Here is a 23366-nt window from a genome sequence, read left to right as displayed (position 1 = left end):
GGAATGAAATACACATAAACCAAATTATATCAAAATAGAAAAGAACTCAGAGAGCACAAACCTCCTCCAAGCAGCTCATTCCCCTACTAACTGGATTTACAGGTACTTACTGAATTTAATGCACATAATTTTATGAAAAACCCCCCATTATAAGTAAATGGGAAAATCCAGATGTTTTTTGTATCCATACAAATATCCCGAAGGCTCTCAAAATATAACGACCCTTCTCCAGATGTATTTTCATCAAGATCAAAGCAGCAGTTTTTCTGTAATCCTGCTAACAAACAAACAAACAAACCCTTGGTGGAGGTAATTTTTTCTGACCTCTTCCTCTTTGATGAATGGTACCGCTTCTGGGAGGCCACGAGAACAGAAAGCAAGATGAGCTCGACCTAAATTATTCAGAACACCTGGAGAAACTAAAAGGCGCCGCTTGACCCAGCTCTTATCTGTGGCAAGGATCCATGCAGGCGTTAACGGTTCCGGCGTCGCCAGGCCTGCTCCGGTCGTCTGCTCTCGATTCGTAAGCGTATTCGAAGGCTTTCGATTGCGGGACGGGCGAGAAGGGAGGCACAGATCCTCACAAGCTCAAGTCGATGATGACGTGCTCGAAGATCTGCGTGTTCCCCTTGAAGCTGGAGGTGAAGACGAAGTCCCTGCGGTCGGTGGAGACCACGGTGAAGGAGCGCGGCGCCAGGATGTACACCTCCTTGAAGCGCTCGAAGACGACTTTGTCTTCATCCCAAAGGTAGATCTGTGAGAAGGTGTAATCGCTTCCCAGGCCCAGGTAGTGGCGCTCTTTGAAAGAGAACGGCCGGAGAATCATGGAGCCTCGCGAGGGCAGCGCCTGGATCTCTGAGAACTGTTTGGCACCCCAACGGAGGACCTTGGAGTCTCCGATGTAGCGCGTCAGGGCCAGATAGAGGTCCCCCTTGATCCGGAAGTGCTTCACGGTGACCACGTCCTCCATGTTGGGGATCTCCCCCTGCAGGGCGAACTTCTGGTTGCTCCGGCTCCACTGGTAGATCACGGGCACCTGAGAGCGGCTTGCCAGGATGAGGTGGGCCTTGCCGTCCAAGTCCAAGAACTCTGCATCCGTGTCCCGGTACCACTCGTGCAGCGACTGGTAGGAATAGAAACCCTTGTCGTTCCATTTGTAGAGGGTGGACAGGCCGGCTTTAGAGCTGTCGGCGATGACAAAGAACCAATCGGCGCCGATCCGAAAGGCCTCGATGTCGTTGGGCTTGGAGATCTTGGACACCTCGATGTCCTGGAACTTGCTGAACCTGCTTTGGTCCTCGTCAAACCTGTAGATGTGGGAGCCGCCAAAGAGCTGGGCCACGATGACAAACACCTGATCCTGGATGACGACCGGCTTGCAGCCCACGACCGATTGGCCTGGGAGATGGGGGGGGGGGGGGTTTAAAACTCGAGCAGGTTCCTCTGGGGGGGGGGGCGTTCGCCGAGGCCTACCTGTGATGTTATCGTACGTCCGGAAGTTCATTTCGATGTGATCCCATTGGAGCACCATGCAGCTGTCGGCGCTGGGAGCGGCTATCGTCACGTAGAAATCATTCTTGTAGCCGAACGTGTCAACCGACAGCGACTCCGACGCCACGGCCTGATGGAGGACGAAGTCTGGGAAGAGGAAAGCCGTGACCGTTGCACAGGCTGGCGACGCTTAAACGGGATAAACTGGGAAGCCTTAGCCACAGACGGGTCCGGCGGAACCGCCCGGCGCCGGTTCTCCTCACCTGTCGAGATGCACTCGTCGTGCAGGCCGGTCAAATCGTTCAGGCGCTTTCCCTTCATGTCCTCCGGCCCGACGCACACGGCGTCCGACACCGTGGCGTTGGTGGTCTTCAGCCACGCCGTCAGCCACTTGGCACGGCAGTCGCATTCAAAAGCGTTTCCCCGGAGATCCCTGCAGGGGAGAAGGAGAAAGGCCGGTCAGCAAGGACGGCGTCCAACTTCATTTGAGCCAAAGCGAGGGACTTGCAGCTCAATCAGCGAGTCCAGGTCGACGAACAGGTCCCTGGGCAAAGCTTTAATGTCGTTGTTCGCCAAAGACCTGGAGCAGAAGTCAAAGTAACGATAAAATAAATCACTTTAAACACATCAACGCGACACAGAAAAAGACACTTCCTCTGATTTCAAAGGCGGGAGCTTACAAGTGCGTCAAGTCCCCGAGTCCTCTGAAGGCGTGTTTGGACGCAGTCTCCAACTTGTTGCTCTCGATGAACCTGGAGATGAACGGACCGAGATGGGATTTACAGGTACATGAAAAGTGTGAGTAGTAATGAGATTACTTACAAGTACTCCAGATGTGGAAGTCCTGAGAATGCGTCGTCCCTTACAGTTGTGAGGGAGTTTGAATTTAAGAGGCTGTAACAAACAAGAAACGACGTTAAAACTGAAGAAAACGATTTTTGAAATATTTTCATTCATTAAAAAACAAACGAGGGTCAAAACTATCATGGGGGGTGTTGCGTTTAGTTGCAATGAAAAAAATAGGAAAATTGACGCTCTACATGTCGGAGGAAGCGGCGACATTCAAATGCTGCCACGCCCCCCCGTTTATGATGACGTCACAGCTAGCCTCTGGGAATGTATTTACATTCCGGGTCGAAGCTTTGGACCCCCCCCCCCCCCCCCGGTGTCTTACATCAGCTGGAGGGACGGCATGTGCGCAAACATCGCCTCTTTGACCTCAGAGAAAGTCCCGTTGACGATACTCCTGGAAGAAAGGCAGACGGATCGATCAGAGGCGGCGGAGCGGAGCCGGGACCGGGACCGGAGTCGGGACCGGAGCCGGAGCCGGGACCGCATTGAACGGTCACCCAAGGACAAGCAGACAGGAGCGCGCTGCCACCGCCGCCGCCGCCGCCGCGGTGTCGGTTCAAACGAAAGCACGCACGACTCACAGAGAGCTGACGTCGTTGGGGGAGATCCTCGGGACGGAGGGGGACCCGACGCAGATGATGGACTCCCGGGAGCAGCTGCAGGTCGAGGGACACCGGAACGCCTTCTTCAGACGGGCCGGCTGAGCGAGGAGGCAGAGCGACACGCACAGCAGCGTCCAGATGTTCAGCGTGCGCGGCATCCTTCCGGTGCGAGGCTGCGAGAGCGCCGATCACGGCTAGACGAGCGGCGCGGCGCGTTCCCTCCCTGCACCATGAAATGCTGCACTGCTTCCCTGACATCAGCAAATCAGCCGCAGCCCCCCCCCCCCCCCCCACCACACACACACACACTTTAATTATTTATTAAGGCGCGCTCCCGGTGCGCTGATGCAGCAGCTGCTGGTCGACGGCTCCCTGCGCTGACTTCGCAGCTCTACGGCCGAGCACACCTGGGCACAGTTGCCACGACAACGAAACGGAGGGATCCGCCTCACGTGGCTGACCCTGCCGTGGTTCGTTAAACGCCGATGCGTCTCTTGCCATGCTGCGAGTTAAATTCGCATCACGTTTACGACTCGCTGCAGGAGACGAGGGTCGATGCGTTACGTTACGAAGCTCCGCCTCTCCACCAGCGGCAGGTCCTCACGCGTCAGATCTGACATCGGTTTATTTAGACTCCACAAGAAAGTCGAGCATTTGTTTCATAGACAGACGGAACCTACTAACTACCCAACCAGAAGAGGGGTTCCTCAGGGACATGAGCTCGGACCGCGTCCCTTTTTTGTCCGTCGTGAACGGGCGTAGACCGTTTCTTCATTGGTTGCTGTCGATGCGAAGTCGATGTGTTGATTGATCGTCCGTCTGCGCGCGCGCCGACACGCCCACAAAGACACACAACGCCGGCAGAAGACGGTACTTCTGTCCCATCATTGTCCAGCAGGGGCCTCTTGGCGTGGCGGGGCACTTCTCGCCGCATTCCCTTCCTTCTTCAGCGCCTTCAGGCACTTGTCCAGCCTTTTAACGCACAGCGAGACGTCCCCACGAGTGATTCCCACCGCCGAGGCCGCGTTCAGGTAAGGACAGGGATAGTCCTCCGAGTGGGACATGAACCCATGGAACGTGTGTCCCCCTATCGTCTGCTCCTGACCCAGCGCTACGACCCTAGAAACACGGAGAAGAAGGAGGTCAGCTCATACGGACGTGGAGCGCTCAACGTCAGGACGCGGCGGCCACCGCCACGTCCGTCATAAAGGACACGCGGAGACACGGACAAACCAGAGCGGGCTTCCGTACCTGGCTCCGGACACCTGCCGAGTGAAGAGCATGGCGCCGAGCTGAGTCACCGCCTTGCCGCTGCCGACCTGGAGGTGATCCAACGACATGGCTGGGGAGGGGGGGGGGGGGGGGGACGACGACAAGCACATCCGTGACTAACCGTCCAGGACGGAAGACATCCAGAGGACGAGACGGGATACGTTGAGCTCACCCAGAGAGATGGGGTTATGTGGGGTGTGGAGCAATCTCTCCCCGTGGGCAGCGGCGAGGGTCTTCAGCTCCTCAGCCAGGAACGAATAGACCTCCTGCGGGGGGGGGGGGGGGGGGGCTGGTTTTACTCCGTCCCCATTATTATTACAAACGGGGGGGGGGCTGGTTTTACTCCGTCCCCATTATTATTACAAACGGGGGGGGGGCTGGTTTTACTCCGTCCCCATTATTATTACAAACAGGGGGGGGGGGGCTGGTTTTACTCTGTCCCCATTATTATTACAAACGGGGGGGGGGCTGGTTTTACTCCGTCCCCATTATTATTACAAACGGGGGGGGGCTGGTTTTACTCTGTCCCCATTATTATTACAAACGGGGGGGGGCTGGTTTTACTCCGTCCCCATTATTATTACAAACGGGGGGGGCTGCTTTTATTTTAGCGTCGATCAGCACCTTCCTCTCCGACAGGAGCTTCTTGTAGCCGCCGGCTCCCAGACCGAGGAGCGTGACGAGGACGTCGAGGGAAGGCGTGGCCGAAGCGCGACCTGGAAGACGCGGGAAATATATCAAAGGACGTAAAAGATAAAAGACTCGTAAAGACACGGGACGGCGTTTCCATCCTGGCCTCTGCTCACCGGGGTACATCTGGCTGATCTCCTGGATGAAACTCGCATCGAAGCCTGCGACGACGGCGCCCCCTACTGGAACCATGAAGTTCTTGTCCAGGCTCTGCACGAAGGCGTCGATTCTTCCCACGCGGGACCCCTGACGCCGCCGAGGAAGAAAGCAACGATTCGTCGTGTTCATCGTCCGGTCCCCGACGGCGGAACCCGACGCCGGAACCCGACGGCAGAACCCGACGGGGCGTCGCCGGATACCTGCTGGATGAGGTGCATGCATCCGGACGACTGCACGCCGTACGCGTTGTTCACCACGTGAGGGACGTTGTGTTTGGAACACAAGGCGGCCAGCTCCTCCAGCCTGCGAGAGAAGAGGACGGCGTCTCGGGTGCGATCCCCCCAGGGGGCGTGGTCTAACCGGGAATCACGACCGCCTTACCTGTCGGGGACCCGCGGGGCGAAGCAGGAAGTTGTCGAGTGAACACACAGGATGTTCTCGGCTCCGAGCTCCTCGATCTTACGCTCGACCGCCTCCAAGTCCGTCCTCAGCTCGTCCCCCTCCAGGACGTTCTCCACCACCGCCGGTTCAAAGCCTGCCGACGCAGCACACGGTGAAGGAGAGCGGGCGCCGCCCACCGAGGGACGCTCGCCGCGCCGCGCCGCGCCCTTTACCCGCCGTGATCATGGCTTTGAAGCAGGACTTCTGATCGATCCGAGGCCAGACGATGAAGCGCGCCTTGGGTCGACGATGCCGGAGCGTCAGGAAGCACAGAGTCAGGCTCATTCCCGTCGCCATGGGAACGACGAAGCAGCTCGCCACACTCCGCACGCCTGTAAAAACCAACAACAAACGCACACGGCATCGATGAGCTTTGGTAGTGGGAGCAGTAGTCGCGCACGCACACGTGCACACCTGAGCGCTTCAGGACGTCCAGCACGACCGAGTTGGTCAGCTTGTTCAGGAGACTCGACCCCGCGGCCTTGGGCTGGACGGCGGCGAGGTCGCCCGACCGGCCGATGCCGTGCATCAACCTGCACGCAGCGAACGGCAGCTCTAAGCAGCCGCCGGCGAAGGTGCACGCAGGTCTCTCCTGCGACTCATCCACACCTGTAATGCCGCCTCGCCACGAGGCCGGACGCCACGCGGCCCTCCCGCTCGCCGACGCCGCAGTTCCCCAGGAAGTTGTTGCTGTCCATCACGGCCAGCTCGTTCAGGAAGAGCTCGATGGTGCCCTCGCTCCATCCCTCCTCCGGACACTTACCCTGGCAGCGAGACACGGTGACGCTGCGGTGACCCCGCGGTGACCCCGAGGGCGCGGCGCGCGAGCCCTACCTGCTCCAGCAGGTGTCTGATCAGCTGCTCGTGGCCCCGCCTCGCCTGGCTCCCCTGGCGAACGTAAGAGGGCGCCACCATCTTCTCGCTCAGGCTGAAGTTTTCCTCGTTCATCTGTGAAACATGCAGCTCGTCGTTAGCTTTAGCTTTAGCCCGGAGCGGCTATCATTACCAGGAGCAACAGCAGAGCGACGTGAAGCTACACAGGAAGTCGGGATTAAACCGTTTCATCTGTCAGCAACCCGGAAGTTATTAGCAGCAGCGAGGTTGCTAACAGCTGAGCTAACATCGTCACGCAGTAAATAAAACACACATTTTCGGGGATGGCTCTGACCTCACAGCTGTCCGGTCAGACTTCCGCGTTTCAGACCGTCAACGCGCGCGAGGAGGAAGCAGTGACAGCCCTACGTCGAAGTTTACGTGATGACGTGCCCGGAAGTTCGCCGTTTTTTTTTTTTTTTTTTTCTAGGATAACAAATACAGATACCATGGGGATATCTAAGCACAAGTACAGCCAGAAATAAAAAACTTTAATTCAAACACTGTAGACTACAAAACAAAATTAGGCATATTATAGTTTGCATCAAGGAGCAGAGATGAAGCACATTTAACCTAAAACAATAAATAACGAGCAAAGGTCTGACTACTTAAGTCTACAGCAGTTTTGTTTGTTTTTTTCAATTTCTCAAGGCACAATGCAAACATTTTAAATTTGTTTATAGCTCGGTGTTTGGATAAATGCTCTCATTAAGAGTGATTAAAATAACCCTTCTCTGGGGGGGGGGGGGGGGGGAAGTTGAAGAACATGTAAATGACCCTTGAGGGTGATGTCATACCTCAATCAACCAGGAAACATCCCACAGAAGGCCTTTCCACCCCTGGAGGTCAGATCTCTTTAGGTGAATCGATGCTGAATCATAATTGAACACCAGAGGGCGCCCTAGTCCATGAACGAACTCCGGACAGCCATATCTGCTGTTAACGCCGTCTTCTAGCTATAAATGCTAACTGTGGGCTGAGCTTAAATAAATGCAGGCGCTTTTTTTTTTTTTTTGCATATTTGAATCATCTTTATTTGTTTTATCATATACTTTGTATTTTTACATGGAGACATTTCTTTTACACATATAGGTTATATGGTTAATTTGCATCTGTATATATGTACATCTTAAATAAATCTTACATCAACACAGAGAAAATAAAACATTTACAGTGCAAGAAGGTTCATTCGTGGTCAACTTTCACTGGCGCGTACCCCGTTAAACCGCAGCCGACGCCTGGCTCGCGCACCAAACCCGTTTGGCCTTTCGAGTTTCTTCTCTTCGTTTTAGCGCGAAAACGCTAAAAAAAGTCGCACGTGACCTAAATAGTAGAAAATGTCGAGTGAGTTCCCTCCTGACCCTCTGCATCGCAAGCAGGCGGGAGAAAGTTTGGATATGCTAATTAGCTTTCTTGCAGAGAGTTAGCAGAGAGGATTGACGCAGTTCTAAGGTCTCTGTGGTAAATATGAAGCTATCGCAGGCTAACTATTAGCTTATCTTGGTGCACACACACACACACAATGCTTTACAGGTGAGGCTGGTTACCTCTTGGGCCAAGCCAGTACTAGCTAGTTTATCGTTTTTGTACTAAGCTAGGCTAACCAGGAAGTGTCTCTTGCTGCCTATTAACTGAACAGAAGGGGCAGCCATTTTCCCATTTAACTCTGGGCAAGAAAGCAAAAAATAAATCGATACATTTCTTTAAAATTCTAAACTATTCTTTGTAAGGGAGGGGCTAGTGTGTAAGCGGAGGCGGGGCGTGGTCGCGTCAACGTCAGAAGGGAACGCTCGGCGTCCGAGTCATCTCAGACCTAAAAGACAAGACTACTATGAGAGAGTACGCAACAGTTTAGCACGTACGCTTGGGTGACAGAGAAATAAATTATTTTCCTTACGCAATGCCACGAAACGAGGGGTCGGCGCCGAGTCCCGCTGTTGTCTAATTCTAAAAGTCCTCCATCTTCACACCAGAACCTGAACACACGTTCCCAATATAACCGAGGCATATTCTAAAAAATACTTGTGTTGTTGGTTTGTTTTTGCTCAATAATACTGTGACACAACAGGGACGCCGCCGCCCTGTTTTCATAAAAAAAAGAGATAGAAATGAATAAAATCAACTATTTGGTTCTTGAAAAAAAGAAGAAGAAATCAGATTTAAAACCGATTATCTGGCGTTTCTTTCTGAAGAGATGCATAAAGGTGAACATATATAATTGGTCTACGCTCAGCTGTACAGTCGGTGGGTAACCAGCCCATAAATGCTTCGCATGCATTGTTTATCACACATTCAAATAATCTATTTACGACTATTTTACAGTTAATTCCTACTAAGCTGCTGTACAGCGGCTGCGTTGAGGTAAAGGCGGCCGTTCCCTCGCCAGCTCTCAAAGGGACGTTCCCGCCGAGAAAAGGTTGCCCGCCTTTTCTTGCGGGGTTCTCGTCGGACAGGAAGGTCGGCGGAAGGACAGACGCATGGGGGGGGGGGGGGGGCGACTACACACACTGCATATTGCTGTTAAATTTCTGATTCCTACATTCTATAGTTTAAAGAGAGATTATGTTTTCAACTTCTATATCCGGTATGAATCGCGGATTTGTGTACATTTCTTCGCAGGTAGTTGTAAAATATCGGTAGTCTAACCTCTAGTTCTAGATAAGTAGGGGGCGTGACCATCGCCTGGCGGACTCAAACGCACACAGAAGCACCTTCGATTAGAAAAAGAAGCTGCACACGATCGATATTGTCGATCGCACTTTTCCAGACTGAGCGGAGGGTTGCATGACGGCGGAAACGCGTTTGAACAAGTATGCATTTATGCGTCTCGAATGTGTATTGGTGTAAATACTCCCCTCCACGTTTTTGCTTTTACATGCAGTTGAATCTTTAAAGACCCAGAACGCTACACGTTGACTAATCTAGTTCTGTTATTTTTGCCGGGGAAATCCAACGAGCCTCGTTTCGAAGGCGAGCGCTGAAGTCCGGTTCAGACTCGTCTTCTGGCGTTTGTCGGTCGTTGCGCGTGGAGCGTGAAAGGTTCTGTCCAATCAGAGACGACTCTACGCCAGCTAATACTGCTACAGTACGCCTAACGCTACGTCTACGCATTTCATGAAAGTGAATCCCCCCCCCCCCCCCAAAAAAAAGAAGAGGAATCCTCTGAGAAAGCAGGAACTCCTCGTTCGGACTGAGGACACAAGAAATAAAAAAGAAGGAGCTTGTCGAGTATTTCCTCCCTTGTCGCTCAGGTCCGACGCCCGCAGGGGAGTCGCCTTGCTGAAAAACTACTATTCCCGAATTCCTGGGGCGGGGCAGGGGGGGGATTACAAGGGTCAGGTGTGAGCGATGGCAGATCAGAGGGGATGGTGGCGTCGGCGGCGAGGGAGAGGAGGCAGCCCCCCCCCCCCCCCCCCCTTGAAGGTCTTCAGACGGACACCGGACAGGACAGGACCTTGTCCTCCAGCATGACGCTGACCACCAGGAAGACGAAATACAGCATGAACATGATGAAGCCGAGCAGCTTGCTCATGCGCCACTTGCAGGCGGCGATGGAGATGGTGACGAAGATGAGCATGAGGAAGAGGAGCACGATGGCGCAGAAGAGGCCGTTGGAGCTGACTTGCACCGGTTTCAGGCCGCTGAAGAAGGACCACATGAGCCAGGGGAACGGCAGCCTGCAAGTACACGAGCACACGGCGCTGCCCTTGAGGCGTTGCCATGGAAACGTCGCTATGCTACGTGAGCTAATGAACGTCAACGGGCGAGCAATTTAAGATATGTTTAATCCGGACCTTAAAATGGGCAGACACACAGAAGGCGACGAGACATCCTAGTACTTCCTGTTGGTGTCGCGTTACAAACTCGATTCTCCTGTGCAATTATTCGTCTTTGTTTTTACCCGACGGTGATGTCGAAGATGTTGGAGCCCACGGAGCTGGACACGGCCATGTCACCCAGCCCCTTGCGTGCCACGATAACGCTGGTGATGAGGTCAGGGATGGAGGTTCCAGCTGCTAATATGGTCAGGCCCATAATCTCCTCCGTAATCCCAATGGTCTCTCCAACCTGCAAAAAAAAAAAAAAAGGGAGGCGGCTTAGGGGTAAATAAATCTTAATCTTTTGTTCCAGCTATTTTTCATTTCCTTGTGTTGCCCAGGAGACGACAAAAGTCTTGCTCTAGCTGGAAAGATGCCATTTATTCATTCGGTTTCAATCTGGAGGGTGGGAAGCGGCGAGAGAAGACGGGGGGAGGGCGGGGGGGCATCTCGTCTTTGGGGACTGTACCTGGTGAGCCCACCAGACCATCAGGTAGGAGAAACCGCCAATCCAGCAGATGGCGCCCAGGAAGGTGACGGGGAAGAACTTCTTCGACGACTGAAAGACGATGAAGAAGAGACGAGAATTCAATCGTATACGAAGCAAAATGGATGCCGGATGGCATTCTGATTAAAATCGGGAAGAGTCGGTTTCACGCACCGCTTTCCTGACGTCGGGCAGCGTGAGCCACAGCGGGAGGACGATGGGGATGATCAAGAGGTAGGTGAGGCGCTTCCGGGTCGACTCGGGCCAGGACAGGCTCAGGGGCTGGTCCTCCTCCTCCTCCTCCTCCTCCGCCGCCTGACATCAGACAAAAGAACAAGGGAAAGGAGATAAAGCGTCCAAAGCAGGGCAGACGACGCTCAGCGCGTATTAAATGCATCAAGGAAAATGTTTAAGGCTCCGCCGCCATGGCAACGCAAACAAACCCATCCTGAAAGCTGGATTCTGCTGAAATCAGGAATCACATTATCCCGCCGTGACAGCTACCGCTGCTCAGCATCGCCGGTAACCTTGGTAATCAGAGCCGCCAGACAAAAGGCAGCGCTCGCATCACTTATGGCTTCTCCTCCTCGCCGCACCCAGATGGCCGCGTCGGAGCCGAGTCCAAAGGCCTGGAAGCGGAACGCCGAGGCTTCCCGGGGATCAGCCGGGAGACGGATCCTGCTTTTAGTCCGAGAGGCCAACGGAAAAGCTATTTGTGGCGGCCGCCTCGCTGCGTGGGACTGGCTTTACGTTCTCCTACTCCCCACAGAGCCGGCGCTCCCGCCTCGGAGATGCTTTCAAAATGCCAGCCTCTTCGGGGGGGGGGGGTGTCTTTCCTGCCCTGCGGTGCCTCAGTCGGGAATGCTGGCAAACTCCGAGCTTAAAGGCAGCGTCTCTCTAGCAGACACCAAAGAGCTGCGAGGGGAGGCGTGACATTTACAGGGGGGGGGGGGGGTTAGTACCCAGGAGGGGAACTCGTGGGTCGGCTCCAGGTGTGAGGCGATGCATCCCCGTCACGGCATCGCCACGGCAACGGACGGAACGCATCGATCCGAGGTTCTCTTCCAACCAGGATTCACGTGCTTTTATTTGCGGGCGCTCTTTGTTTTCCACGGGGGGGCGCCGTCGTTTACAGGACGTCTCCGTCAGCCCGAAGCCGAGCGGCTTTCATTCAGATTCAAAGCATGACCAACTTAGAAGCGGCTGGACGGACGCCATTTATGCACGCCGCGGCGCTCCAGGTTCCCGAAACCAGCAATTCCAAGCATCAGGGTTTCTATTTTGAGCCGAACAGAAACTATTTCCAGCTCCAGGACGGCGCCGACAGTTCCATCAGCCAAGACTATTATTGACCCAAAAGCAAGGGATCAATCAGAAGACAACTCGGCGCAGGGAGACGGATCAATACGCGGATCGTCGTCGGGTCGCCAAGCATCTGGAGGAACTCGAGCTCGCAGCGGGTACGAATCCAGGCGCTGCTAGCGCTCATGCTAACACGCCCTCTGTGTCTCAGTCCGAGACTCCGTCAAGGGCAGCGTGTGTGTGTGTGTGTGTGTGTGTGTGCACATGTGTGTGCGTGCATTCATTCGGAGCACCCGGCGGTGAGGAGCAGCAGGTTAGTGAGGAGCGTGATTACAGAACTCAGTGGGAGGAGCCAGGTCTGGCTAAAGATGGAAGAACCTGCCCAAGTGCATGCTGGGAAATAACCAGCGGTAGTGACCTGCGCAACCTTTGCATCAATCACACTCAAGGTGGAGCACAGAAACGGGGGGGGCGGCCTCTTGGGTTTGTTGCCGCGGCGACACCGTTCGTTAAACAAATGAATGTTTCCGCATTAGGGGCGAGTGATGTCACGACTTACGGCGTCGCCTTCCTGCCCTGCGGTGCCGTTCATGGGCGGGGTCACCTCCACCTCCACGGTGGAGCTGTTCGGGAGGTTCTTTTCTGCAGGAGACAATAAAGGTTAGGCTGTAAAACATCAAACAGACGCGACTCCTGACCTCGGACAAACCCTGGTTACCGCTGCGGCACTTTAATTCTGCCCGAACGCTCCCGGGCAGGCAGTTCGATTACGATGGTAACGCGTTAACGCCACGCCGTTAGCATAATTTCGTCTCGCTTTGATTCGACCACGGCGTTCCCATGAAAGGATGAAAGGCCGCCTCCCGTTTATTCCCCGGCCCGGCGCGCTTTGAACTGAACAGCACATAAATTACACCGTGATTGATTTAAAAACACTTGTGATTGATCAGCTCGTATTTAATCTGCGGTATAGTTGAACATTTTATTGAATGATCTTATGGGCTTATCGATAAATCACTGGCGATGGAGCGATTGATTAGATGCTATAGATCGCAGCTACTTTAGCACAGAGAGGACGAATGAAATAGCTGTTATTTCTGTTCAACTCTAACATTGTGAGGCTTTTGAATGCTAGCTTCTGTTAGCTTAACCGTTAGCATGCTGAGAGCATCCGTTTTACCTGCGCGGCTCGCGACCCCGTTGGCCTTCTCGCTGTCCTCCACTTGGCATTTCTTCTTAGCGATCTTGTGAAGGATGGACGCCTTCTCTCGAAATTTACCTGCAGAAGAATCGCCAGGAAAGTTTAGAGGCCGAGCGGAGGGTTGGATTCTGCAGCATCGACATCGCCGCTGTCCTTCAACATCAGCCGCCCTTTGACCCCGGATGGGTCGCATTTCAAAAGCGACTCGTCGACACATTACACAAACAACATCGAGAGTCGACATGACGTAGCGTATCGGATGATGATGATGCTGCAAAGTCCTGATCCTGGATAGAGGATGGAATCTCTTACCCTTTGGAGGTCAGAGCGCCAAAATAAAAGCACCACGAACGTACAGAAACACCACATTTTAAGCTCTTATTTGTACTTCCTGTTGAGGAGGAACGCGACCAGAGCTAAAAGCGAAGCTAAGCTAGTTAGCTTTGACAGAGTTTGGTTCGATCATGTCAAGACTTTACAGACATCAGAGCTTGTTTTTGTATTTGAAATTTAAACAATGGCAAAAATTAAAATCAGAATAAAGGTAAAAAATAAAGAAAGTGGCATGGCTACCATGATTTGCACTTACGTCAGTGAAATCTCAGAGAAGTTGCCCAACTTAAAAGCCGACATTGAGCAAAAACGTATGTCTGAAGCAAAGGAAGCGTGGGTAAGAGGATGGAAGAACAAAACCACGAGGACGGAAGGAAGTCAAGGAGTCGAGTGGAAACATTCCGGCTTACCTTCCTCAGTCATTGAGTGATAATATTTTAGTTTCCCATAAGTCCCAAGCTCTACAACGTCACAGCAAGAGACAAGGGGAAGGCAACGACACAGAGAAAAGGAAAGAGGTGAGCACGACAGAACAAGCTGGAAACATCCTCACAGGCAGAAACAGGAACTCTCCTGGAGAAGTCACTGCATAAGTGCAAAAGGAGGCGGCGACGGCCGCCCAGACGGCCCGTCGGCGGCGAGCAGGTTTAGGGAGGCTGGTCGATGGCGCTCAGAATAAAGATGAAGACGGAGTACAGTGGGAAACAAAGCAAAGAGGAGCATTGACTGGGTCGACATGCAACAAAGGGATGAGTCCTCCCCTCCTCCGCACGCCACGACTCGCCATTTTATGTCCCACAATGAAACCCTTGAATTAATTTCACTCCCTCGCTGTGGCAAATGGGCGCGATCCATGAGCCAGAACTCAAACCCGGCAGAAGGTGAAGCTACGCTAACCTCCGTGCTATCAGGATCGTCACCATGAATAAAGTACAGGAGGGGCAATTTCATTTTCCTCATGGTTTAATAAAGTTTTATAAAAGCCCCGGAGACAAAACGCGATGGAATCACGTTGGACCCGCCCCAAACCGACGCAGCGCGTCAAGAGAAATGAACGAAGCAATCGGCGCCGTTGGAGGGAGGCCCGTCGGCGATGTCCTTGTGGCGTGACCTCTAAACCTCTGAAGAGTGTGTGTGTGTGTGTGTGTGCGTGTGTGCGTGTGTGTGTGTGTGTGTGTGTGTGCGTGTGTGTGTGTGTGTGTGTGTGTGCGTGTGTGTGTGTGTGTGTGTGTGCGTGTGTGCGTGTGTGTGTGTGTGTGTGTGTGTGTGCGTGTGTGTGTGTGTGTGTGTGTGTGTGTGTGTGCGTGTGTGTGTGCGTGTTGGTTGCGGTGTCTGGGAAATTCAGTCCGGGCAAAAATCAAAAGGCTTTTAACATTGATTCTTTTGTAAAGCCTGTGTGTGTGTGTGTGTGTGTGTGGGGGAGGGGGGGGGGGGGGGGGTGCTCGGTCCCGGTTAGATGCTCAGAGTTTTTACATAACATGCTGGAGTTGCAATTATCTGTAAAACAAAATTAGCCTTTCTATAAAAAGCAGCGACTAAATAAATATATTGTTTCGGGCTTCTGCCAAATCGTAAGAAGTAAAAGGGAGGTCATAAGAGGGGGGGGGATTTGTGACGATGGGGGGGGGGAAATAAACAAGATGTTAAAAATGGCTACAATGGCATTTCCAAACATCCACAGAAGAGAACGATATAATTGCAAAGGATGGAAGTGCAGAACGGCGGCGTTTGGGAAATGTACACGTTAGGAGAGACAGTCGTCTGGGGGGGGGGGGGGACAAAAATTAGAGGAGTAACTCACCAGAGTCAGCAAATTCTGATGGAACAGTAGAAGAAAGAGACAGAGAAGGAGAACAGATCAATCAGAATGTCAGAAGACCAATCCAAAGATGGACTCTGAGACGGGACGTCATGATTGGGCGTGGGGCCGCGAGCTGATGGATGCTAATGGACACTTTAAGCTCCGCCTCGGCGCAGCTTATTAATCTTTCCTGAGCTGACTCATTCCACGTTCAGTTTTCAAGGAACGCACAGTCATTCCGGAGAAAGCCGACCCCCCCCCCCCCACACTTATGCCCCCCCCCTGTGCAAACATCTTCTGATGCGCCCACGTGCATCCAGAGGAAAACGTTTCACTGAAGCTCCCGTGAGGTGTTTGTGCGGCTTGTCTGAATGTCTTACCTTCACTCAAAGGGTCCAGCGTGTGAATCATCAGCTGGAAGATGCTGTTCCTCATCAGGCTGTTGTGCAGGGAGGCGGAACTCCCCCCCCTCTGAAGCCGGGGCCTGGCCTGAGATGGAAGAAACAAGGTGTGAGGCAGATATCCTGCTGCCTGGGACAGCGCTTTTTATCTAGGACACGTCTCTTAATCGGGAAAAAACAGATTTGCGGTCCAATGAGAGGTTCTTACGCGGCGCTTGTCCTGATAGAAGCGTCGGTCTATCAATTCTGAGCACTTTAATGGAGCCGTTTCTAATCCGGGCTGTTTGGAATATGGTTCCCTAATCCTGTTTTGCATAAAGCCCATAAGCGAAACCTGCAACCTGGTAAATCTCTAGTAAAGAGCTGCCACGATTAAAATATATCAGCCCCCCCTCGCCGAGGTCGCTCCGGCAGGTGAAGCGGAACCGTTGGCCTGCCATCAGGTGATGCTTGGGAAGAGGAGGTGTCACAGGCCCACATGGGAGGGAGCCGGAGGACCGGCAGAGCTTGCGTAAGAGTTGGCTCCTCGCTGCGACCCTGGAGATTCTCCTTCTGCTCCTCGTCTTCTTCTTCTTCTTCTTCTTCCTTTGCAATCTGGACGGCAGCACTGATCAAGGCGCGCTGTTTGGACGTACAGAGTAATAAGTACACGCTCCTTCTTCGTATAGAACGGGGAGGCCGAGGGTCACGGGTAACGGCGCCACGCTAACACGCTAACACGCCAACAGAGACAAACACTGAGGCAGACGAGAGGAGTGCCAATCAGGCAGGACCTACCGACAACTTGCCGTCATCCTCCGGCGCCACGGGACTCGCCTTCTCCTCCAACAGAGAGAAGGAGGAAGTAAAACGGAGGGAGGGAGAAAGAGAGAGGGAGAAACAACACAAACATGTAAACATGCCGGACACAACAAAGGCGGGACAAGAAGAAGACACAGAGACGTTTGACTTACGGGAAGACTCAGCCGGATGAGACAAACGGGTAGCTTAGCGTTAGCGTGAAGGCTAGAAGTTAGCAGAAGCAGCTACAAGGGTTTTGTGTATTGGAAAATAATGCCTTTAATTGTTCGCTAATCTGTGAAACGTTTAATCTGCGTACCAAACTTTATTCAAAAGTCAAACATTATTATCAGGAACTCTCGTCCAATCGGAAAGCCAATCATTTTCATCCCCTCCCTCTTAGCAAACGAAGCATCTGAGGCTCTGAAATCTTCGGGACTTTGGGTTTGTGCCGCCAGATTTAGCGCGATAGCTTAGCCTTTGAGAGCGGGTCCAAAGCGACTCCGGTCCTGAACGTTCAATCTTTTCCCTGCCATCGTTCTCAGCAGGCCCGTTTGGCATGAGCGCTCCTGTAAAAAGTCTATTTCTGAAACAAAGGCCTTTCAGCAAGTGCCTGACCGAACTGTGCGTGTTCGTATGCGAAGCGACATTTGTCTGGGGGGGGGGGGGGGGGGGGGGGCTCCGTTTCTAACTGCGAGGGAACAAACACAGTCCTTTTGTTCAGATCTTTGCATATCAAGACTTTGTTTCACAGCCTACACAGAAACGTGTAAATGTGAAATGTGGAGGAGCGGCGTTGACAAAGCGCACAACGCCAAACGGAGACGCGGATTCATAAAGGAGCATTTATGGACGCCTTTAACAGTAAGAAGAGGCGAAACCGAACAGCGGCGGCCGCATCAGCTTTGCCTCAGGAGTCGGGGAGCTGAGATTTAACATATGCGGAAAGAAGAAAAGAAGCTCAGCTAATCCGGAGATTTTCCACGGAGCTATTCAACCACAACCTCACCCCCCCCCCCACATTTCATATCTTCAGGGTAATTCCTGCACATTTAAGCTATAATCATTCTATTTTTCTCCCCATCGACCCCCTCAAAGGCAAAGCGGGGGGAGGGGGGTTAGAGCAGCGCAGGTGGATGCGCTCATTAAACCGGCGCGTAACATTCTGACTAATGATCACGTCAGCAGATTAGCGCGTTCTCTGGAGTTTGAGCGTTCTCTAATACCGGCGGCTCGGACTTCCGCTTCTTATGCAACGTCACATCAGGACGGTTTCCTGGAAGCGGATCAGCTGCGGGAGATAAATCCCCGTCTTCAGCCACGTGCGTGTAACACGGAGTTACAGGCGGATTACGGATGAGGAGCTCGACGTCACGCAAAAATACACGCAAAAAAAACACAATTACAAACTGCTCGTTTTGCAGGAATCTGAGCCGGACGCCGTGACCTTTGAGCACCAGTGATCAATTCATTCTATTTTGGCGAACGCTTGGCGTTTGAGTAAATCCATCATAGCCGTGTTTGATCAACGCTCTTAGATTTTAATGTAAGAAGTCGATGATGTGCACAAGCCGAGGATTTAGCGACGCATTAGCAGGCCAGCTAGCTTATTGAGCTAACGTGCTCTCAGCCGGTCTGTCGGAGCGTGGAGGAACACCCGTCGGGATTTGTCGGTCTAGCGCCTCATCGTGTCAGACGATGACACTGCATCTCCAGCATCTTTGCCTGCAGATGATGATGATGATGATGATGGTCTTCCGGAAAAAGGAGGGGAAAAGATGCACAACAAGTCAAGGAGCCGTCCGCGTGCTAATTACTGACCCCTTCATTTCTCTAACAAGCAGAACTAATTACAGGATCTGCCACAACGCTGATTTCCCACAAGGCAATGCTCCCCAGGACCAAGTCAAAATTGCTTCCTCTTATCCCCCCGCCCCCCTCCCACGAACCAATCAGAGTCAAGCCTTTGGGAGAAAACTAGAGCGAGCAAAAACTGCTGTGTCATGATACAAGTGAGTCATGCAACGCTGATTTTGATGGGGGGGGGGGGGGTTGACATGATATCACTGTCTGTTCTTCATATGAAGTCTAAATTAAATTCTGGAGTTAATAAAATGTTCTTCTGCTTGAACGCGATGCCTTTCAGTTCTTCAGAACACGACCGGGTCTTTCATTCACCTCAGCCTCCGTTTACTCCACATCGTTAGAATAAAGCCTACATTTCCTGTATATTTCAAAATAAAAGCACTCATGTAATACATATGAAACACTTTGCCGTCGCCGTGCTAAATTCAAACAAAACCTTGATTTAATTCCCTCCCCAGGTGCTCATTCAGGGCTGGGTTGGCATTTCATCAACTATAAATTTGTATTTGAGGAAATATGCTAATGTCTTGTCTCCTGCAGACCCGACGAAATCTGATTATATCAGAGCCGCGTTTGATCCGCAGATGCACGAAACAGAAACGGGCCAAGCGGGCTCCCAGAGCTTGTTCCGTGCACGTCCTCAGACTTTTGGTTCTGATGTATCCCAACATGAATGCATTATCGCTGAGTCATAACTCACCGGTATTTGCATTACGCACGATATCGGGGCCAGCAGGAGACGAAAGGCTGCGTAAAGCGAAGCCGAACGCAGCGCTACTTTCACCCGGATGCTGCGACGGTTATCACTCGTCATCGCACAGGGATCCCCCTCTACAAAATGACAGGAAGGTTTAAGGTGGATAAACGCCCTCCTTCTCCACGCGGGGGGCCCGTTCCGACTACGCCGTGCATCCGCTAAGTGCTGCAGCTAATGTCTCTGTCAGTACAAACGGAACGAGGGGAGCGTACGCATCTGAACTATATGAATATTTTTTGTGCTGTTGTTCATTAAATTGATGGTGATTTATAGCGGGCAAGGGAGTTGTTCTTCTTTGTCCGGTAATCAGGTAGCATAGTTTGTGCTCTCATATCGGGCAGGGGAGTTGTTTCTCTTTGTCTGGTTTCGGTGCCAGGCACCGAAACTGCTTATATGCCGAAACTGCTTAGATAAGTGAATATTGCAAGGCCGTGCGAAGCCTCTTGATAAACAACTTGTCCGTGGGGACGGGAGGGGCTGAGAAGGCCACTCAGTCCCCCCCTCACACACGGCTTAAACAGAATAAAAGGAGGGGGGCGAGACACGTTTGGTAGAGTCTGCTGTGGGTCGCGTACGGACGCCCGGCTGGTATTGAAAGCTCGCTCTACCAAGGGTGTGGGCTCTCCATCCTATTGGCAAACGGTAAGAGTTGATTTAATTCTAGGAGCTCAATACACTGCTTAAGATTGCTGAACATTTTTGTTGGTTTAATAAAGAGTGCCATCTTGTTAACAACAGATCTGTCTTTGTGTGGTTCATTTCTGAGTGCCCATCTCCAACGATCCTTATAAAAACTCGACGCCGGAGTTCGGTGTCGGAGGTGTTTCAAAACAGCATCGAAAGGCCCGGAAGCACGGCCCGGATGGGCTGGAAATTCAGAGTGAAGCTCGGCTGATCGCGTCTAACGGCTTTTATAAAAAGAACACATTCAACCCAAAAGCCCATTCCTTCTTCAGAAATAGCTCACAAACATTAAAACGTCCCCGGACGAGACAATGCTGTCATTTTGCAGAACCGTTTTCAGCCTCACCGACAGAAGACTCTTATTTTGGCGGGGGGAATCGCAGGTGCAGGTTTGTGCAGACCCGTAAGCGACCAGTCTCCTTCACTGTAGCAGAGTTGGCTAACATGCTGATCCATCCCTGAAAGGTCACCTTGGCGGGCTCTGACAGGGGGGGGGGGGGCGGCCTCGCTCGCCTGCGTTCGACACGAGTGGCGGACCCTCTCCAACGGGAACAGGAAGAAGAGGCTTTCAGCGGATTCCAATGAGCTCATTAGAGACTGATTGCAATCACTTCCATTTCGAGAGCCGACTCTCCTGAATGTGGTTTAAACTTCGCCGTGATTCTCGGCGCCGCGCCGCGGCCTCCTGTTACCATGACGTCCGTTAGCGCCTCGTCACCGGCCAGGATCGTACAGAACAAAGGAAACCGGCAGTAAAATGAACCACGACTGTCTGCAGGCGTGTGCGTGACCCCCCCCCCCCCCCCCCCGTCTCGCTGTGTCATTTCACGGGATGGCGGCGCCCTTCACACGCCGCCTTCACGGGGGCAGTTAAATCTGGTAATTCAAGCCCGCGTTCAAAAATAGCCCCGGATCAATACGGCATTCGTTTTCCTGCGAGCCTCAACGTTCTCTCCAGCGTCACTTCCTGTTGCTTATTGATCAGCTATTTTCCTAATCAAACGCAGCCCGAGCAGACACGCGTCGCTCGATCCGTCCCAGCTCGCCGGGCAGAATTAAACCGACTCATCTCTGACTTCTGGGGCGTCGCCACAAGCTTGACGAGCAGACGGAGGCGCGTTCCTCCGGCCTGTCGTTAGGGAAACAGACAACGTAGCACACAAAGCGCTGGCTAATCGGATCGGCTAGCTAGCGTGTTCAGAAGCAGCCAGTCGGCGCATCATCAAAACAGCGAGAGAGAGAGAGAGAGAGAGAGAGAGACGGGCCACAAGATAAGCCAGGTCCGGCCTGGGGAGGGGGGTTGTGTGTGTGGGGGGGGGGGGGGCAGTTACAAATCAGGCGGTTGTAGAATGCGAGATTGAGCGGCACGCGGAGCCGGCTCGGTTGAAGAACGGATGGAGCAGAGACGAGGAAGAACCGCCGGCCATCGCCCTCCTCCATCTTGCACCACCTCGCCCAGAGACGGGGAGCGGTGACCTTGAACGGCATCTCCGAGGTCGCCGCGCTGAAGATTCATCAAGTGAAACGGCGTCGCCTCCGATCTCCTAAACCTCGTCTGCCTCGCAGCAGCAAGCGGAGTGAGTTGGAACTCGCCGCTTTCACACAGTGATGACTCATCGAAACTCGCGTGTGTGTGTGTGTGTGTGCGTGTGTGCGCGTGTGTGTGTGTGTGTGTGTGTGTGTGTGTGTGTGTGATCATCGCGGCGCTCTGCTGTCGCGTCTCCTCACAGAGTTGCGCCGCCTGTCCTGAGATTAGCCGGCGGCTAACGCCTCGTTAGGTCCACGAAGGCCCGAGGCGCCATTCAGGCCGGAGCTGAAAGGTTAATGCAGCCTGGGGTCAAAGGTTAGCAGACGGAATCACCTACGATCAACTGAACCGGGATCAGTGGAGAGAGATGGATGTGTGTGAAGGGGGGGGACGGCATCGTTACGAGGTACTACGAGGTACGGGGACCCGATCGGACGCTCGCCGATAGCATCGCCCACCTCGTCGGTTTTCATGCGACCGGGAGGGAAACCAGAATGCGGCTCAGACTAAGCCGCCGTTGGCTCCTCCCTCACGCGCCGGGAATAAATCCAGTTATAATTAAAGCATTCCCATTTCATGTAGCGAATGAACTCTAAATCCGGCCGGATCATCTGTACACCGCTATCGGATCGCAGCGCGGCGCCCTTCCCCCCCCTGGTGTCATGGAGGGATCGAACGGCGGCTAAGAGTGACGCGTTCCCGTCGGGAGTCGACGCTTCCGTGGCGACCGCTTCCGAACAACGTTTATGAGGGATCTGTTCCCGGGACTGGGACACAATTCGTAGATCCTAACCCAGAGTTCCGGATTCGACGGTTCTATTGATCCCACAGCGGCAGCCGGACTCACCTTGGGCGGGACCTCCACCTCCACCACCCGGTTCGTGTTCATGCAGTCTTTGACGAAGCCCTCCACCTTGCTGTTGAACTTCATGAAGATCACGTAGGCGGCGTAGCCCGAGAGCAGCGTGGCGCTCTCCCACACGGAGATCAGGTTATCCAGGAAGAAGACGATGAGCAGGATCAGGTCCAGGATGTAGAAGGACACGTCCCGGAACAGCGGCCACCACGTCAGGTTCAGGATCTCCTTGGAGAAGATGGCGCACATGCCGATGACGAAGAGGATGTTGAAGACGGCCGAGCCCACGATGGTGCCGATGCCCACGTTGCTGTGTGAGATGAAGACGCCGATGATCGAGGTGAAGAGCTCCGGGGCGGAGCCGCCCGCCGCCATGAAGGTGGCGCCCGCCACGTCGTCCGAGATGGCCAGCTTCTCGGTGATGACGGTCAGCGCCGGGACGAAGAACTCGTCGCACACTATGGCTAAGGCGATGAACATGTAGATCATGCCGAACATGTGGAGGGCCACCGCCCCCCGGCGCCGCTCCTGAAGCGTGAACAGGTCCCGCGGGTACGAGCCCTGGCTGTCGTTTCTGTCTGCGGAGGATTTCATGGCTATCGGCGTATCGGCCGACACGTTGGGGTCCTTCAGAGGCGGGGTGAAGAGCAGAGTCCTGTGTGGGGGGGCCGACTGGTGGAGACTCTCCCGGGGGGGCGCCGCATCACCCAGACCCCCAGCGCTCCAAGTCAAGGCACCGAGGGAGACGGCACTGACAGCCGCCAGGCTGAAGACGAGCGCCAGGATCCGCACCGGCCTCAGCTTCTTCTTCGGGCACCGGCGGCCCGCCGGTCGTGGGCGGCGCCCAACGTGGGCCTTCGCTCCCCCGGATCCATGCGGGGTCGGTCTGAGGCCACGTCCGTGCAGCTTGAGCGTCCTCGCTCTGAGAGGGTTAGGAAGGGGGGGCGGGGTTTACCGGAGACGGTGCATCGCGTTGTCTCGGGTTTCAAGCTGCTTTCCAGGGTCGGGTCTTCCATATAATGTCCTCATATCAGCCTCTGTTGGGAAGGAGGGAGGGGCAAACACATGATGGAGGCGGGGCTTAATGAAACATCAATTAAACATCTCTACATGTTTACACCCATCCCGGAGAACATCGTTAACGGGGTTCCCGTTAGATGCGCGCCGTTAGG

General features: G+C 53.5%; 3 protein-coding genes across 3 annotated transcripts; all 3 read right to left on the bottom strand.

The window, feature by feature from the left end:
* Positions 1-580: 580 nt before the first annotated feature.
* On the bottom strand, positions 581-3106 carry lgi2a (leucine-rich repeat LGI family, member 2a). Its single transcript, XM_068755737.1, has 8 exons — positions 2925-3106; positions 2666-2737; positions 2314-2385; positions 2172-2243; positions 2000-2071; positions 1755-1924; positions 1474-1638; positions 581-1398 (listed from the first exon to the last, which is right to left on the bottom strand). The coding sequence occupies exons 1-8, from the start codon at positions 3101-3103 to the stop codon at positions 581-583; spliced, it is 1620 nt and encodes a 539-aa protein (XP_068611838.1). The 5' UTR covers positions 3104-3106.
* A 346-nt stretch (positions 3107-3452) lies between these two features.
* Positions 3453-6711, bottom strand: sepsecs (Sep (O-phosphoserine) tRNA:Sec (selenocysteine) tRNA synthase). The gene is made up of 12 exons (XM_068755899.1): positions 6676-6711; positions 6342-6455; positions 6117-6271; positions 5922-6040; positions 5681-5839; positions 5448-5601; positions 5267-5369; positions 5024-5153; positions 4842-4933; positions 4390-4483; positions 4197-4287; positions 3453-4064 (listed from the first exon to the last, which is right to left on the bottom strand). Exons 2-12 carry the CDS (start codon positions 6453-6455, stop codon positions 3830-3832), a joined length of 1446 nt encoding a protein of 481 aa, XP_068612000.1. The 5' UTR covers positions 6676-6711; the 3' UTR covers positions 3453-3829.
* Positions 6712-9807: 3096 nt separating this feature from the next.
* Positions 9808-23210, bottom strand: LOC137911674 (sodium/potassium/calcium exchanger 2-like). Its single transcript, XM_068756055.1, is given in 13 exon segments — positions 9808-10057; positions 10282-10448; positions 10668-10757; positions 10860-11000; positions 12547-12629; positions 13168-13266; positions 13932-13982; positions 15323-15337; positions 15703-15811; positions 16501-16545; positions 19006-19008; positions 22186-23015; positions 23018-23210. Coding segments are annotated over 13 exon segments (2076 nt in total).
* Positions 23211-23366: the final 156 nt, after the last annotated feature.

The sequence above is a fragment of the Brachionichthys hirsutus genome, chromosome 23, assembly GCF_040956055.1.
Source record: "Brachionichthys hirsutus isolate HB-005 chromosome 23, CSIRO-AGI_Bhir_v1, whole genome shotgun sequence".
Classification (NCBI taxonomy): Eukaryota; Metazoa; Chordata; class Actinopteri; order Lophiiformes; family Brachionichthyidae; genus Brachionichthys; species Brachionichthys hirsutus.
The sequence above is the reverse complement of the archived record's forward strand: the minus strand, read 5'-3'. Positions and strand labels throughout refer to the sequence as shown.